Below are 14,234 nucleotides of genomic sequence, written 5' to 3'. Positions count from 1 at the left end.
TTTTGGAAAGAAGACATCCCAAAGTATTCACAAAGAGGCATGGTGAGTTCATAGAAGATTTTATTTTTTGTCACAAGTTAGCGGAAAATGACACTTTGTGAAAAAAAAAAAAAAAAGAAAAAAAAGTTTCCATTTCTTCTAACTTGCGACAAAAAAAAAATGAAATCTGCCACGGAATCACTATGCTCCTCTCTGAATACCTTGAAGTGTCCACTTTCCAAAATGGGGTCATTTGTGGTGTGTGTTCACTGTCCTGGCATTTTGAGGGGTGCCTAATTGTAAGCACCCCTGTAAAGCCTAAAGATGCTCATTGGACTTTGGGCCCCTTAGCGCAGTTAGACTGCAAAAAAGTGCCACACATGTGGTATTGCCGTACTCAAGAGAAGTAGTATAATGTGTTTTGGGGTGTATTTTTACACATACCCATGCTGGGTGGGAGTTATATCTCTGTAAATGACAATTTTTTGATTTTTTTTTTTACACACAATTGTCTATTTACAGAGATATTTCTCCCACTCAGCATGGGTATGTGTAAAAATACACCCCAAAACACATTATACTACTTCTCCTGAGTACGGCGATACCACATGTGTGGCACTTTTTTGCACCCTAACTGCGCTAAGGGGCCCAAAGTCCAATGTGTACCTTTAGGATTTTACAGGTCATTTTGCAACATTTGGTTTCAAGACTACTCCTCACGGTTTAGGCCCCCTAAAATGCCAGGGCAGTATAGGAACCACACAAATGACCCCATTTTAGAAAGAAGACACCCCAAGGTATTCCGTTAGGAGTATGGTGAGTTCATAGAAGATTTTTTTTTGTGTCACAAGTTAGCGGAAATTGATTTTAATTGTTTTTTTTTCACAAAGTGTCATTTTCCGCTAACTTGTGTCAAAAAAGAAAATCTTCTATGAACTCACCATACTCCTAATGGAATACCTTTGGGTGTCTTCTTTCTAAAATAGGGTCATTTGTGGGGTTCCTATACTGCCCTGGCATTTTAGGGGCCCTAAACCGTGAGGAGTAGTCTTGAAACCAAATGTCGCAAAATGACCTGTGAAATCCTAAAGGTACTCATTGGACTTTGAGCCCCTTAGCGCACCTAGGTTGCAAAAAAGTGCCACACATGTGGTACCGCCGTACTCAGAAGTAGTATAATGTGTTTTGTGGTGTATTTTTACACATACAGATGCTGGATGAGAGAAGCATCTCTATAAATGACAAATTTTTTTTTTTTTTTTACGCACAATTGTCCATTTACAGAGAGATTTCTCCCACTCAGCATGGGTATGTATAAAATACAACCCAAAACACATTATACTACTTCTTCTGAGTACGGCGATACCACATGTGTGACACTTTTTTGCAACCTAGGTGCGCTAAGGGGCCTAACGTCCTATTCACAGGTCATTTTGAGGCATTTGGATTCTAGACTACTCATCACGGTTTAGGGCCCGTAAAATGCCAGGGCAGTATAGGAACCCCACAAGTGACCCCATTTTAGAAAGAAGACACCCCAAGGTATTCCGTTAGGAGTATGGTGAGTTCATGGAAGATTTTATTTTTTGTCACAAGTTAGTGAAAAATGACACTTTGTGAAAAAAACAATAAAAATCAATTTCCGCTAACTTTTGACAAAAAATAAAATCTTCTATGAACTCGTCATACACCTAACAGAATACCTTGGGGTGTCTTTTTTCTAAAAAGGGGTCACTTGTGGGATTCCTATACTGCCCTGGCATTTTACGGGCCCAAAACCGTGAGTAGTCTGGAAACCAAATTTCTCAAAATGACTGTTCAGGGGTATAAGCATCTGCAAATTTTGATGACAGGTGGTCTATGAGGGGGCAAATTTTGTGGAATCGGTCATAAGCAGGGTGGCCTCTTAGATGACAGGTTGAATTGGGCCTGATCTGATGGATAGGAGTGCTAGGGGGGTGACAGGAGGTGATTGATGGGTGTCTCAGGGGGTGGTTAGAGGGGAAAATAGATGCAATCAATGCACTGGGGTATTGATCGGAAGGGGGTCTGAGGGGCATCTGAGGGTTTGGCCGAGTGATCAGGAGCCCACACGGGGCAAATTAGGGCCTGATCTGATGGGTAGGTGTGCTAGGGGGTGACAGGTGGTGACGGGAGGTGATTGATGGGTGTCTCAAGGTGTGATTAGAGGGGGAAAATAGATGCAAGCAATGCACTGGCGAGGTGATCAGGGCTGGGGTCTGAGGGCGTTCTGAGGGTGTGGGCGGGTGATTGGGTGCCCTAGGGGCAGATAGGGGTCTAATCTGATGGGTATCCGTGACAGGGGCTGATTGATGGGTGATCAGTGGGTGATTAGATGGCAGAACAGATGTAAACAAAGCACTTTTGAGGTGATCTGAGGGTAGGTCTGGGGCAATCTGATGGTGTGGGTGGGTGATCAGATTGCCCACAAGGGGCAGGTTAGGGGCTGATTGATGGGTGGCAGTGACAGGGGGTGATTGATGGGTGGCAGTGACAGGGGGTGATTGACAGGTGATCAGTGGATTATTACAGGGAAAAACAGATTTAAATAATGTACTGGCGAATTGATAAGGGGGGGGGGGGTCTGAGGGCAATCTGAGCGTGTGGGCGGGTGATTGGGTGCCCGCAAGGGGCAGATTAGGGTCTAATCTGATGGGTAACAGTGACAGGTGGTGATAGGGGGTGATTGATGGGTAATTAGTGGGTGTTTAGAGGAGAGAAAAGATGTAAACACTGCACTTGGGAGGTGATCTGATGTCGGATCTGCGAGCGATCTATTGGTGTGGGTGGGTGATCAGATTGCCCGCAAGGGGCGGGTTAGGTGCTGATTGATGGGTGGCAGTGACAGGGGGTGATTGACAGGTGATCAGTGGGTTATTACAGGAGGGAAAGGAGCATACAGTACACAGGGGGGGTCGGGGGGGGGTGATCAGGAGGGAGCAGGGGGCAGTTTAGGGTTAAAAAAAGAATAGCGTTGACAGATAGTGACAGGGAGTGATTGATGGGTGATTAGGGGGGTGACTGGGTGCAAACAGTGGTCTGGGGGGTGGGCGGGGGGGGTCTGAGGGGTGCTGTGGGCGATCAGGGGGCAGGGGGGGGGGGAAATCAGTGTGCTTGGGTGCAGACTAGGGTGGCTGCAGCCTGCCCTGGTGGTCCCTCGGACACTGGGACCACCAGGGCAGGAGGCAGCCTGTATAATAGGTTTTGTATACATTACAAAGCCTATTATACCCTTTGCATGCGGCGATCTGGGTGCTAGTAACCCGCCGGCGCTTCCGAACGGCCGGCGGGTTACAGCGCGTGGGGGGCGGAGCCAGCCGCCAGTGGCTGATCGCGTCACGAATGACGCGATCGCCGCATAACCATGCTCGCCGCCGCATCCACCGATGGGCGTATTGCGATCGTTTAGGCCCAGTCTTTGCTGCCGCCCATCGGCTGGGGGTGGTCGGCAAGTGGTTAACTGCCAAAATAGTATGATACCAGCCAGCCTCCCTACTCACTTGCACACTATTTTGTCAGTTAGGCTTTGTAACTGCTTGCTGTTCAGGAAATGCTGTTGAAAACAAAACAGAAAAGCCCTGAGAATCCCCCATGAGGAGATGGACTGGCCCAAAACCTGTCGGTTCAGTCTTTTATCTGCCTTCTTTTTTCGCGATAGTGGTCCTTTAAAAAAACACCATGATATTAAAAAAATAATAATAATAGAAAAGGATTTGACATGATGCTTAGATTCTTACACATAGCAAGTTCCTGCAGACACAGCAGTAGCACTTCCACCTGAGCTTCCACCTGTAATTACCCAATCAGAATCTTCATCAATCAAAGAGCCACATTCTACCCTCTTCTCCCTGTATGGCTTTGAATAGCTCCATGGATTTCTTACTGGACCAAATATGCTGTCAGTACTCCCAGACCTACATTAGAAATAAAAGAAAATGTTAAAACTCCAACTACAGACAGAAATGTTTTTAAATTTGTGAAGGAGCTTGTTTTTGTCTAGGTATAAACAACTTGATTAGCTAAGGTTTAAGTAAATCACTTTTAAATTATAGGGTTTTTTCTTTGGTGATTCTCGTAAGGGCCAAGAATACCTAGGTGAGAAGTAGGGAGAGACCGGGAGCCCAATCGTGCAGTATCGTCAGGTATAAGGAGAATAAACTCATAAATATATACCGTATAAACTCGCAAGCAAGCCGACCCGCATATAAGCTGACCCCCCAACTTTTACCTGAAAAACCAGGAAAAAATGATTGACCTTCATATAAGCCGGGGGTAGGAAATGCTGGCTGCCTCAGTGCGCTGCTGTGAATTAGTTACGAGCAGGAGAGGGGAATAGAGGAAGCGGCGCCGGCTAAGGTAATAGCAGCGGCGGACGCGGGGGGGGGGGGGGGGGGGAGACCACGGACCACATGACTCACAAGCAAGCCGACCCCCCAACTTTTGGCACACTTTTTGGGGGTCAAAAATTTGGCTTGCTTGCGAGTATATACGGTACTCACAGAGGTGGGTTGCAGTTCCTGCAACCACCATATAGGCCTGCGGGAAATTAAACGTCCCTGCATGGTCCCTGCATGGTACTCCAGGTCCTGCTGGATACTGGATGGTAACTCTACTGTAGTACAATAGACTATCCAGAAAAACTGCAAAGCTATTACCTCTAAAGGAGGACTGACTGGTAATGGGTAAGATAGAGGTGCCCAATGTGTGTTCTATTTTAGTATGTTAAAATACAAATAAAAAATTATAATAAAAAGAGAGGTAATCGCTTACCTCTCCAGAAGATATAGACACCAGTTTAACTGGGAAAAAGTTTTTATTCAAAAAGCAATCTGACAATGCATTTCACGGGTCATGGCCCGTTTCCTCAGGTCAATACAAAATGAGGAAGCGGGTCATGACTCGTGAAATGCGTTGTCAGATTGTTTTTTAAATAAAAATTTTTTTTCCAGTTAAACTGGTGTCTATATCTTCTGGAGAGGTAAGCAATTTCCTCTCTTTTTATTATAGAATTTTTTATTTGTATTTTAAAATACTAAAATAGAACACACATTGGGCGCATCCGTTCTACCCTTTACCACTTTTAAATTAACTGATCAGCAAAGATGGTAAATGAATTGCTAATAATTCTGGGTTGCAAGTAAACTGAATACAGTAGTTATTAGCATGTCATTGACCATCTCCACTTATTAGGAGACAATGGCTACCTTGTACACCATACTACTAGCAGCAATCTTCAGAATGAAATTCAGCCTGTGCCTTCTCCCTTGCAGTTGGAACTGTGGGATGATACATTTTTTTATTTTGTTCGCCCGAGCCAACATTTTTCCATTAATTCATCATAACCTAAAACAAACACACCACCTTGTCCAAGCTCCAGTTATTGTCGTTTTGTGGTAGAGTAAATATGTGTCAGCAGTTTGTAATGAGATTTCTTCCATGTCTAGCATAACACCTTCTCTGTTTCTACTTTGCCCAAAAAGGAAAATTATTGTGACGAGGATTTCTACAGAAAATGCAAGTAAAAATATTTTTCATCCAAAGAATGACATTTTAAAAAAATATTTATAATGTCATAGAAACATCTAATTTTTACTCAAACACCAGGATAAACAAACAATGGCATAGCTACAAATCTAGAGGTCCCAGAGTAAACCGTGGACCTGGGATGTCCCCTACCCCACCCCACATACTTCACACACAGTACACTCTCTCTAGGATTCATGAAAGCAAGCCAAGTATGGAAACACTAAAGTCCAGATTTATAGCATCCTCTTTCTCTTTACCCTAGATGAGATAGACAACTTTACTTACGGAAACGTCTTTTCCAGTAGTCAGGAGGGCAGCACCCCTGGATGAGACCTGTCTCCCTCCCCACCGTGGACAGGAAACTGAAAAAGAAGAATTTGCATAAGCAATAGGCAGCCACATAAAAAAGGTACTCACTTGCTGCAATACCTCAGTTAATACAAAAGATGACACGGACACTAAAAATGCTTACACAAACCTTTAATTCTTCCACCCACTAGGGGCGGGTTGCAGGGGTGCTGTCCTCCTGACTACTGGAAAAGACGTTATCGTAAGTAAATTTGTGTTTCCCAGAGCGTCACTCGGACAGCACCCCTGGATGAGACGATATACCAGAGATTAGGCTTAGGGCGGGACCACTGCTTGCAAAACCTTCCTTGCGAAGGATAAATCTGCCCCAGCAGATACATTAAGTCCATAGTGCTTCACAAAGGTGTTATGACTCGACCATGTTGCAGCTCTGCATATCTGATCAATAGAGGCCCCTGCCCTCTCTGCCCATGAAGTTGAAATACCTAACGTGGAATGAGCTCTGATAGAAGAGTTTAATATTTTCCCTTGTGCTTGATATATGTAACGATTGTGGAACTTTCTCCGTGATCAGCGCACAACGCGTGCGCTGACACGGCGGAAATCCTCCACAAGCGTGTAATTGCAGGAACCCAGCAAAAGGTGCTACGCACCCGTAGAGGGAAATTCATGTCGGCAGATGGCGCTGAGGAGTGCAGAGGAACCAATCCTCTGTACCTCCACAAATGCCAGACAGGAATTGTACGAAGCACAGAACGCAATCGCAAGGGAAGCGATTGCGAATGAGAACGAGCAAAGGGACAGGTTGTATGTGTGTGCGCCAATCTAGTCGCCACCCCGCGACAGCGCACACACAACAGCAGATACGAAACAGAAACACAACCGCAAGAAAGGCGATTGCCAAAAGTGACACAAGGCAGATCAGAACAGAATACAAGGATAGCAAAGGCACAGCAAATCATACAATAAGGAGATACGGAAAATAAACGCTAACTGAATGCGAACACCGCACTCATTCGCAACAGTGCACGCGTTCATGCGCGGTCTCCACGTGATAAGCTCAATAGAGACAAGCACGCCTAACTAACATCGACAGACAAACATGTAACAGAGGACGCGAGCGCTTGCTTAACGGCTACCTCACCGAGCCTCCAGCAAGCGTTCGTAGCTGACAAGACGGACACACGAAAACAAGGACAAGCGAGAGATAGGATCCACAGCACTAGCGAAAGTGGCTAGCGCAATCCAGGAAGACAGAACAGAAGGATCCACAGTGCTAGCGCAAGATGCTAGTGCGATCCAGGTACAGAGTAGCAGAACAGAAGGATCCACAGCACTAGTGAAAGTGGCTAACGCGATCCAGGCACAGAGTAGCAGAACAGAAGGATCCACAACACTAGCGGAAAGTGGCTAGCGCGATCCAAGGAGACAGAACAGAACTATCCACAGCGCTAGCGCAAGATGCTAGTGCGATCCAAGTGAGACAGATCAGAAGAGATAGCTGGTAGCAACCGCTGCACCAGCTATACTCCAAGAACAGAGATCAGAACCATTTCCTGTCGACCACCGCTGGGACAGGACAATCACAACAGAACAAACAAACAGATAAGCAATCCTAACTGCACTAAGGAAACCTGCCTAGTGCAGTTTTCCAGGAATTACTCTAAGCTGATCTTCAAACAGAGTAAGGCTGACACCCCTCCAGGAGTGTTACACAGGACTAAATCCTTATGATCAGCGAAGCATTGTGGGAAACACATAGTACTTATAGTACACGCCTACAATGAATGTGGCCAGGCAATTTGCATGACAACGCATGCAAATTCCTCAGCAAACACAAGCTGCAAAACTGACAGAAGCTCTCATTTCCAGAGTCCTGCAGCATGCAAATCCAAACAATGGTCAAAAAGCTGCCTGCCTGCACAGGCAGCTGAGCAGATCATTACAATATGCTGATGCAATTGCTTGCTTGATCTAGCGTGCCAAGGTTGTTTTTGAAGCTTTATTGCCCCTGGACTTGCCTGCAAACAAAACGAAGATTGCGTCTGATTTCCTCCAGGAACTAGTCCTTTCCAAGTAATGTAATAAACATCTCCTAACATCTAGGGAATTAAGTCTTTTTTCCTTATCATTTGAAGGGTTTTCACAAAATGAAGGAATATAAATTTCCTGGTTCCTGTGGAACGAAGAAAGTACCTTAGGTAGAAATGTTGCGTCAGGACATAATGTTACTCTATCTTCTGAAACAATACAGGAAGGCTCTTTTATGGATAATGCTTGCAATTCACCTATTCTCCTCGCTGTAGTAATTGCCAGAAGAAATACTTTTTTCAGCGTGAGGAACTTGTCCGAAATCTGGTACAATGGCTCAAAAGGAGAATCACATAAACCCTGCAGAACAGTTTTAAGATCCCAAGCAGGTACCCTTGATCTTACCGAAGGCTTTAGTCTCTTTAAAGCCTGGAAAAAACGAATGACATAATCATCTTGTGCCAACTTTCTTTCCAAAAACACACTCAGAGCCGAAACTTGAACCTTTATGAGTACTAATACTGAGGCCCTTCTTGTAACCACATTGTAAAAACTCTAACACAGATCTGAGTGAATTCTTGTTAAAGGATCTTTCAGTACACCAATCCTTAAAGACTCTCCAGGCTTTCTGGTAAATTAACCGAGTTACTTTCTTCCTACTATTAACCAATGTCTCTGATAGGCCATCTGAGAATCCCTTGGACTTTAGGATCTCCCACTCAGGTTCCAAGCTGAGAGGTGAAGCAGACTCAGATCTGGATGAAGAACTGGGCCCTGGGATAGCAGGTCCGGAATAAGTGGAAAGATTATTGGTTCGGATATTGCTATAAACTGAAGCAACGTGAACCATGGTCGTTTTGGCCACAGAGGGGCAATCAAAATGACTTGTGCTTTGTCCTGAATGATCTTCTGCATTACACGTGAAAATAGCGGAATTGGGGGAAATGCATACATCATCATACTTCCCCAATTGATCCTGAAGGCATCTATTGGCCAGGGTGAATCCTCTGGATACAGGGCACAGAATTTTTGACATTTTGGATTCATTCTCCTTGCAAATAGATCCAATTCTGGACATCCCCACTGTGAGACAATCGTCTCAAACATTACGGGATTGAGTGACCATTCGTTCTGATCCAACACTTTCCTGCTGAGATAGTCTGCAATCTGGTTTGATGTCCCCTTTAGATGTACTGCCGTCAAAGATTTGACATTGTTCTCTGACCAAAACATAATTTTTGCAGTCTGATTCCACAAACTCTGACTTCTTGTGCCCCCTTGTCTATTTATGAAAGCAACCACACTACTGTTGTCGGTCTTTACCATGACATGAAATCCTTTGATCTGGTCGCTGAAGTGTTGTAAAGCCCGCTACACAGCCTCCAGTTCTCTGCTGTTTGATGACTTTAAGCTCATCTCTACAGACCACTGTCCCTGAGCTGGAAGATAATTCAAGTGAGCTCCCCAGCCCCATAAACTGGCATCCGTTGTAATTATCCTTTGTTCTGGGTAATTCCATAGACGACCTGTCGAAAGATGAACCTGATCCTGCCACCAAAGCAGAGACACCTTTACGCTGTGAGGAATAAGAACTTTCTTGTCCAGGACTGCAAGACTTTTGTACCATGACCTGAATATCCACAACTGTAGAAACCTTGAATGGAATTGTCCTCATTGGACTGCAGGAAATGAAGCCATCAGGAGTCCTAGTACTGCCATTGTTTTTCTTTGTGATATAGTCTTTGCGTTCTGAAAAGAAAAAAACAGTATTTAGAATAGCAGAAATTTTCCTATCAGGTAGGAAAAGTCTCTCCTCTCCAGTAGCAATATTAAACCCCAAAAACTCTATGATCTGTGTAGGAACTAGAGAAGATTTTTCCCAATTAATAAGCCAACCTAGATCCTGAAGAAAGTCTAAAAGTCGTAAGGGTCTGGGCCTTGACAGAATGTGACGATGAGCCACATAGTAAAAAATTATCTAGGTAACCGACAATATTGATCTTTCTTAGTCTAAGCACACCTAGTACCTCAGACATCACCTTGGTAAATAACCACGGGGCTGAGGATAATGCAAAAGGAAGAGCACTAAACTGAAAATGTCTTACCTATTCCTCCATCTGGATGGCAAATCTTAGGTACTGCTGTGATGCCGGATGAATGGGTAAGTGAAGGTATGCATCCTTTAGATCTAGAGAGGCAAGAAAATCGTCCTTCTGCAAAACATGAATCACAGATTTTATATTGTCCATTCTGATTTTTCTGTATCTTACTTTCTGATTTAGACTCTTCAGGTTTAGAATGAAACGATAACTTGTGGCTTCTTTACTAGAAATACTGGGGAATAGTAACCCTGTTCCCTTTGGCATTTTGGTACATCTTGAATTACTCCTTTTTGTAATAGAGAGAGGACTTCCGTCTGCAAAGCTAAACATTTTCTTTGATCCCGTGGGCGGGTAGTAATGCAAAACTTTTGAGGAGGAGCAACCACTGATTTGTGAATTGTAGCTGCCATACCTCGTAAAAGTTTGCAATTCTTCCCCCCACTGGAATCCTGGCGTCATCGCTTATCTGGTCTTTTAGCAGGAATGAAATTAGGCTTTGACTTTTGTGACCTGTAGGGGGCCCAACGCTTTCCTTTGGAGGACTTGGGATCCTGCTCAGTTCTGGAAGAGGGACGAAAGGGCCGCTTATACTGAAATGGTCTTTTCTTGACAGGAAAGTTCTTTTTTTGTATCAGCTGTCCTATCCAGTGTGTCGTCTAATTTTGAACCAAATACGAGACCCCCCTCACATGGAATACCACATAATTTTGATTTAGAGGAATTGTCATCGTTCCAAGTCTTAACCCATACTCCTCTTCTGGCTGAGTTGACCAAAGCAGTAGTTCTAGCTGTAAGTTTTACAGTATCATCTGATGCATCAACCATATAATTTGAGGCATTTAAAACTTTAGGGAAATCATTAAGAATCTCTTCTCGAGGAACCCCAGAGGGTATTTTGTTCTGCATGTCTTCAAAGATCTGCTAACAGCAGTAGAGGCCACCACAGGCTTAAAAGTCAAGGAAGAGGATTCCCAGGCCCTGGGTAAAAGATTGTCCATCTTCTTATCAATAGGATCTTTCAGATTACCGAAATCTTCAAATAATAGGTCAGTTTTCTTTGACACCCTTGAAAAAGATGTATCCAACTTAGGCGGAGTTTCCCAAAAAACCTGATTCTCAGGGGAAAAAGGATAACGTTTGGATAAAGATCTAGGCCAAAAAGCCCTCTTCTCAGGGTTATCCCACTCCTTCTTAACCATACCCTTATGAGTAGAATGAACAGGGATAAACCGAGACTGGGGATCCGTCAAAGTATCATACATTTCATCCAAAGGTGTCAATGATTTCTACTCAGTTTTGATACCCATTGTTTTATACATCGCCATTAATAAGTATTTCATTAAATCTGGAGAAAAGGCAAATTTTGATCTATCAGATTTAGTTGGTTCCTCTTCGCCTTCTGAAATCTCCTCTAAGTCAGAAATTTCCCCCTCAGACAAATCTGACCCCTCCAAATCACTTTCTCTTCTGTGTCTTTTAGAACCAGAAGGAACAGGGTGGGTAACAGCCAACCCAGGAGATGGTGGAAAAGGAATAGCAGGCATAGTATCCATATCACCACTAGTCCCATGCAAATCCGAAGGTACAGCAGTAGTAGAAGCAATAATTTCCTTTATTGCTGTGGACATTTCAGCCCGCATCCAGCCCATCAAATCCTTGAATATAACCGGTGACTCATCCTTAACAACCTTCTCTGTACAGTACTGACAAAGCTTCTTAGAAGATGAGGAAGATAAACCATTATAACAAATGGCACATTTCCTTTCAGACTTGCTAGAACCATGCTGACTGGATTGAGTAGCAGACTTCTCAGACTTTTCAACTTTCTCTTTATCCTTATCAGTCTTGTCATGTCAAGTGTGTAGTCTCAGCATTAGGCTATAAAACACAAACAGGAAAGAACCGATTACTAATCTCTCTCACAACACAGCCCCCATTATATCAAGCAGGAGTATCACAGTACTACATCTACTTGCTAGAGAGGGGTCCTGGCCAGACTTGGCAGATTGCAAAGGAGCTGACCCTGAAGCGTCCTCCATGATCACAGCAACAGAGTAAATCATGGACCTAGCACATAGCTATATAACAGAATGAGAGAGAGAGAGACAGCTGAAACTTGTTAATTAATGCAGCTCCTGCCGCATAATCAATTAAAAACCACATCAGCTGCACATACCTTAATGCATCAACATGAGTGCTGATTCTGATTCACCGCCGCGGCCCCTGCCACATTATTAATTAGGCAAATCCTCCTGGTTGTGCATAATCTGATTAGCCGGTGTGCTGAATTACTGTCACCGCCGCGGTCCCTGCCGCTTGTACAGACCTCAGATCATGCGGGACACCAGCGCGTGATTACTTCCGGTTTAACCGGAAGTGAACTCCTCCATGTGCGCCTGCGCGCGTAAGACTGCTGCCATCAATGGAGAAGCCTCCCATACACTGCAGGACTCCCAGCTGTTCACTGAACAGCTCCATCGGGAGTCCTGCGAGATGCTGCCCCTACCGCCTGACACGGATGGCACCCTTTGGAGGCCTCTCCCCCGCATCGCGTGCGCGAGAGTTTTAGCGCCAAATTCTCCTAATAAAAGGCTTCCCCCAGCCAGGGTTCTGTGCTGTTCGTTCTGACAGCTAGTGTGGACGCCTTCTCTGGAAAATACTTGCCTTTAATCTGTTTCTCCCTGTTGACGACCTGGCTTGCCTGCCCTCTCTTGATCGCCGCCCCTCTGGTTCTGACCTCAGCCTGTACCTGGATACCTCTCTGCCTTCTGTCTGCCTCGACCTCGGATTGTACCTGGATACTTCTCTGCCTTCTGCCTGCCTGCCTCGACCTCGGATTGTACCTGGATACTTCTCTGCCTACTGCCTGCCTCGACCTCGGCCTGTACCTGGATACCTCTCTGCCTTCTGCCTGCCTCGACCTCGGACTGTACCTGGATACTTCTCTGCCTTCTGCCTGCCTCGACCTCGGATTGTACCTGGATACTTCTCTGCCTACTGCCTGCCTCGACCTCGGACTGTACCTGGATACTTCTCTGCCTGCTGCCTGCCTCGACCTCGGACTGTACCTGGATACTTCTCTGCCTGCCTCGACCTCGGACTGTACCTGGATACTTCTCTGCCTGCCTCGACCTCGGACTGTACCTGGATACTTCTCTGCCTGATGCCTGCCTCGACCTCGGACTGTACCTGGATTCTTCTCTGCCGGCTGCCTGCCCTGACTTCAGCTTGTTTACTACACTCCAGCTTCTTCTCTACATTGTGGTGTCAGTTCTCCCAACCACTAGTGAGGCGATCCCAGTTTGCGACCTGGTGGGCACTAGGCTGCGAAGTCCAGGGCGACCCCCTCGGGTCGTGTTTTGGTGAAGACCTGTGGTCACTTAGACCCCGCATCTGGGTAAAACCTCATTCCCTAGTGGGAAGGTCAACTACCCCTGAACTATCAACCAGTACCGTAACAGAAAGATGGTTCATTACATTTTACTGTACTGTACTGTGTCTGAAATTGTTGCTTCTTTTTAGTGATGAAACCAGTACAGATAAACTGCTGCTCTTCCTGTGGTTTCGATTGGCCAAATATTTCAAGTTGCATACAATTTGCATTGTGCCCATAAGTAAAAAAAATAGCTTCTCATTGACCATCTGTAAGCATCACATAGTGCTCTGCTTCATAGAGTAAACCTCATGAGGTCACAGCTTTCAGTAGAAATAAAGACTATCACAAGGAAAGTGAAGTAAGCCTATCTGGCAGTTAGTCATATCAGTCACATGATTATGTTATGTTATATTAGTTATGTTTGTGTACAGATGTGGGCCACCACAGAGACTGTAAGAGCTTCCTGTCCTGGTACAGAGACTGTTCTCCTCATAAAGAATTGACCAACCTATCTGCACAAGAACAAGATAAACACTAGTTTAGATTGCCACTCCACAGTTCTGGGAAACATGGAGATTTGATCTGCACTCTACACACTTAAAGTAGCCTGTGCACAGTGACTTGACAGCTTACTTATTATTTATTCATAAATTAACATATAAGCTCCTGCAGCTTCAGTACACATACGGGTAACATGGTGATTTGATCTGTACCCTTCATGGTTAAAGTAGCCTGTGGCCAGTGACTTGACAAATAATGCATTATTTATTCATAAATTAACCTGTTTGATTCTGCTGTTACACATATGGAACCACCACATTATATATATATAAAAACTCCCTTCTTTTCACGCTCTGTCACATAGCCAAAAAAGTGATATTGCAACATTG

The 14,234-nt window shown here is 44.7% G+C and overlaps 1 protein-coding gene across 1 annotated transcript in view; it reads right to left on the bottom strand.

Moving 5' to 3' along the window:
- LOC137503774 (glutamyl-tRNA(Gln) amidotransferase subunit A, mitochondrial-like) overlaps window positions 1–14,234 on the bottom strand; it is a 68,651-nt gene that overhangs the window by 43,107 nt on the left and 11,310 nt on the right. Inside the window, exon 5 of the mRNA XM_068231244.1 lies at window positions 3,738–3,914. Within this exon, the coding sequence (XP_068087345.1) occupies window positions 3,738–3,914 (177 nt within the window). The remainder of the gene's footprint in view (window positions 1–3,737; window positions 3,915–14,234) is intronic.

The sequence above is a fragment of the Hyperolius riggenbachi genome, chromosome 4, assembly GCF_040937935.1.
Source record: "Hyperolius riggenbachi isolate aHypRig1 chromosome 4, aHypRig1.pri, whole genome shotgun sequence".
In the NCBI taxonomy this organism is placed as follows: domain Eukaryota; kingdom Metazoa; phylum Chordata; class Amphibia; order Anura; family Hyperoliidae; genus Hyperolius; species Hyperolius riggenbachi.
Note: the sequence above shows the minus strand (reverse complement) of the source record. Positions and strands in the feature narration are given on the sequence as shown.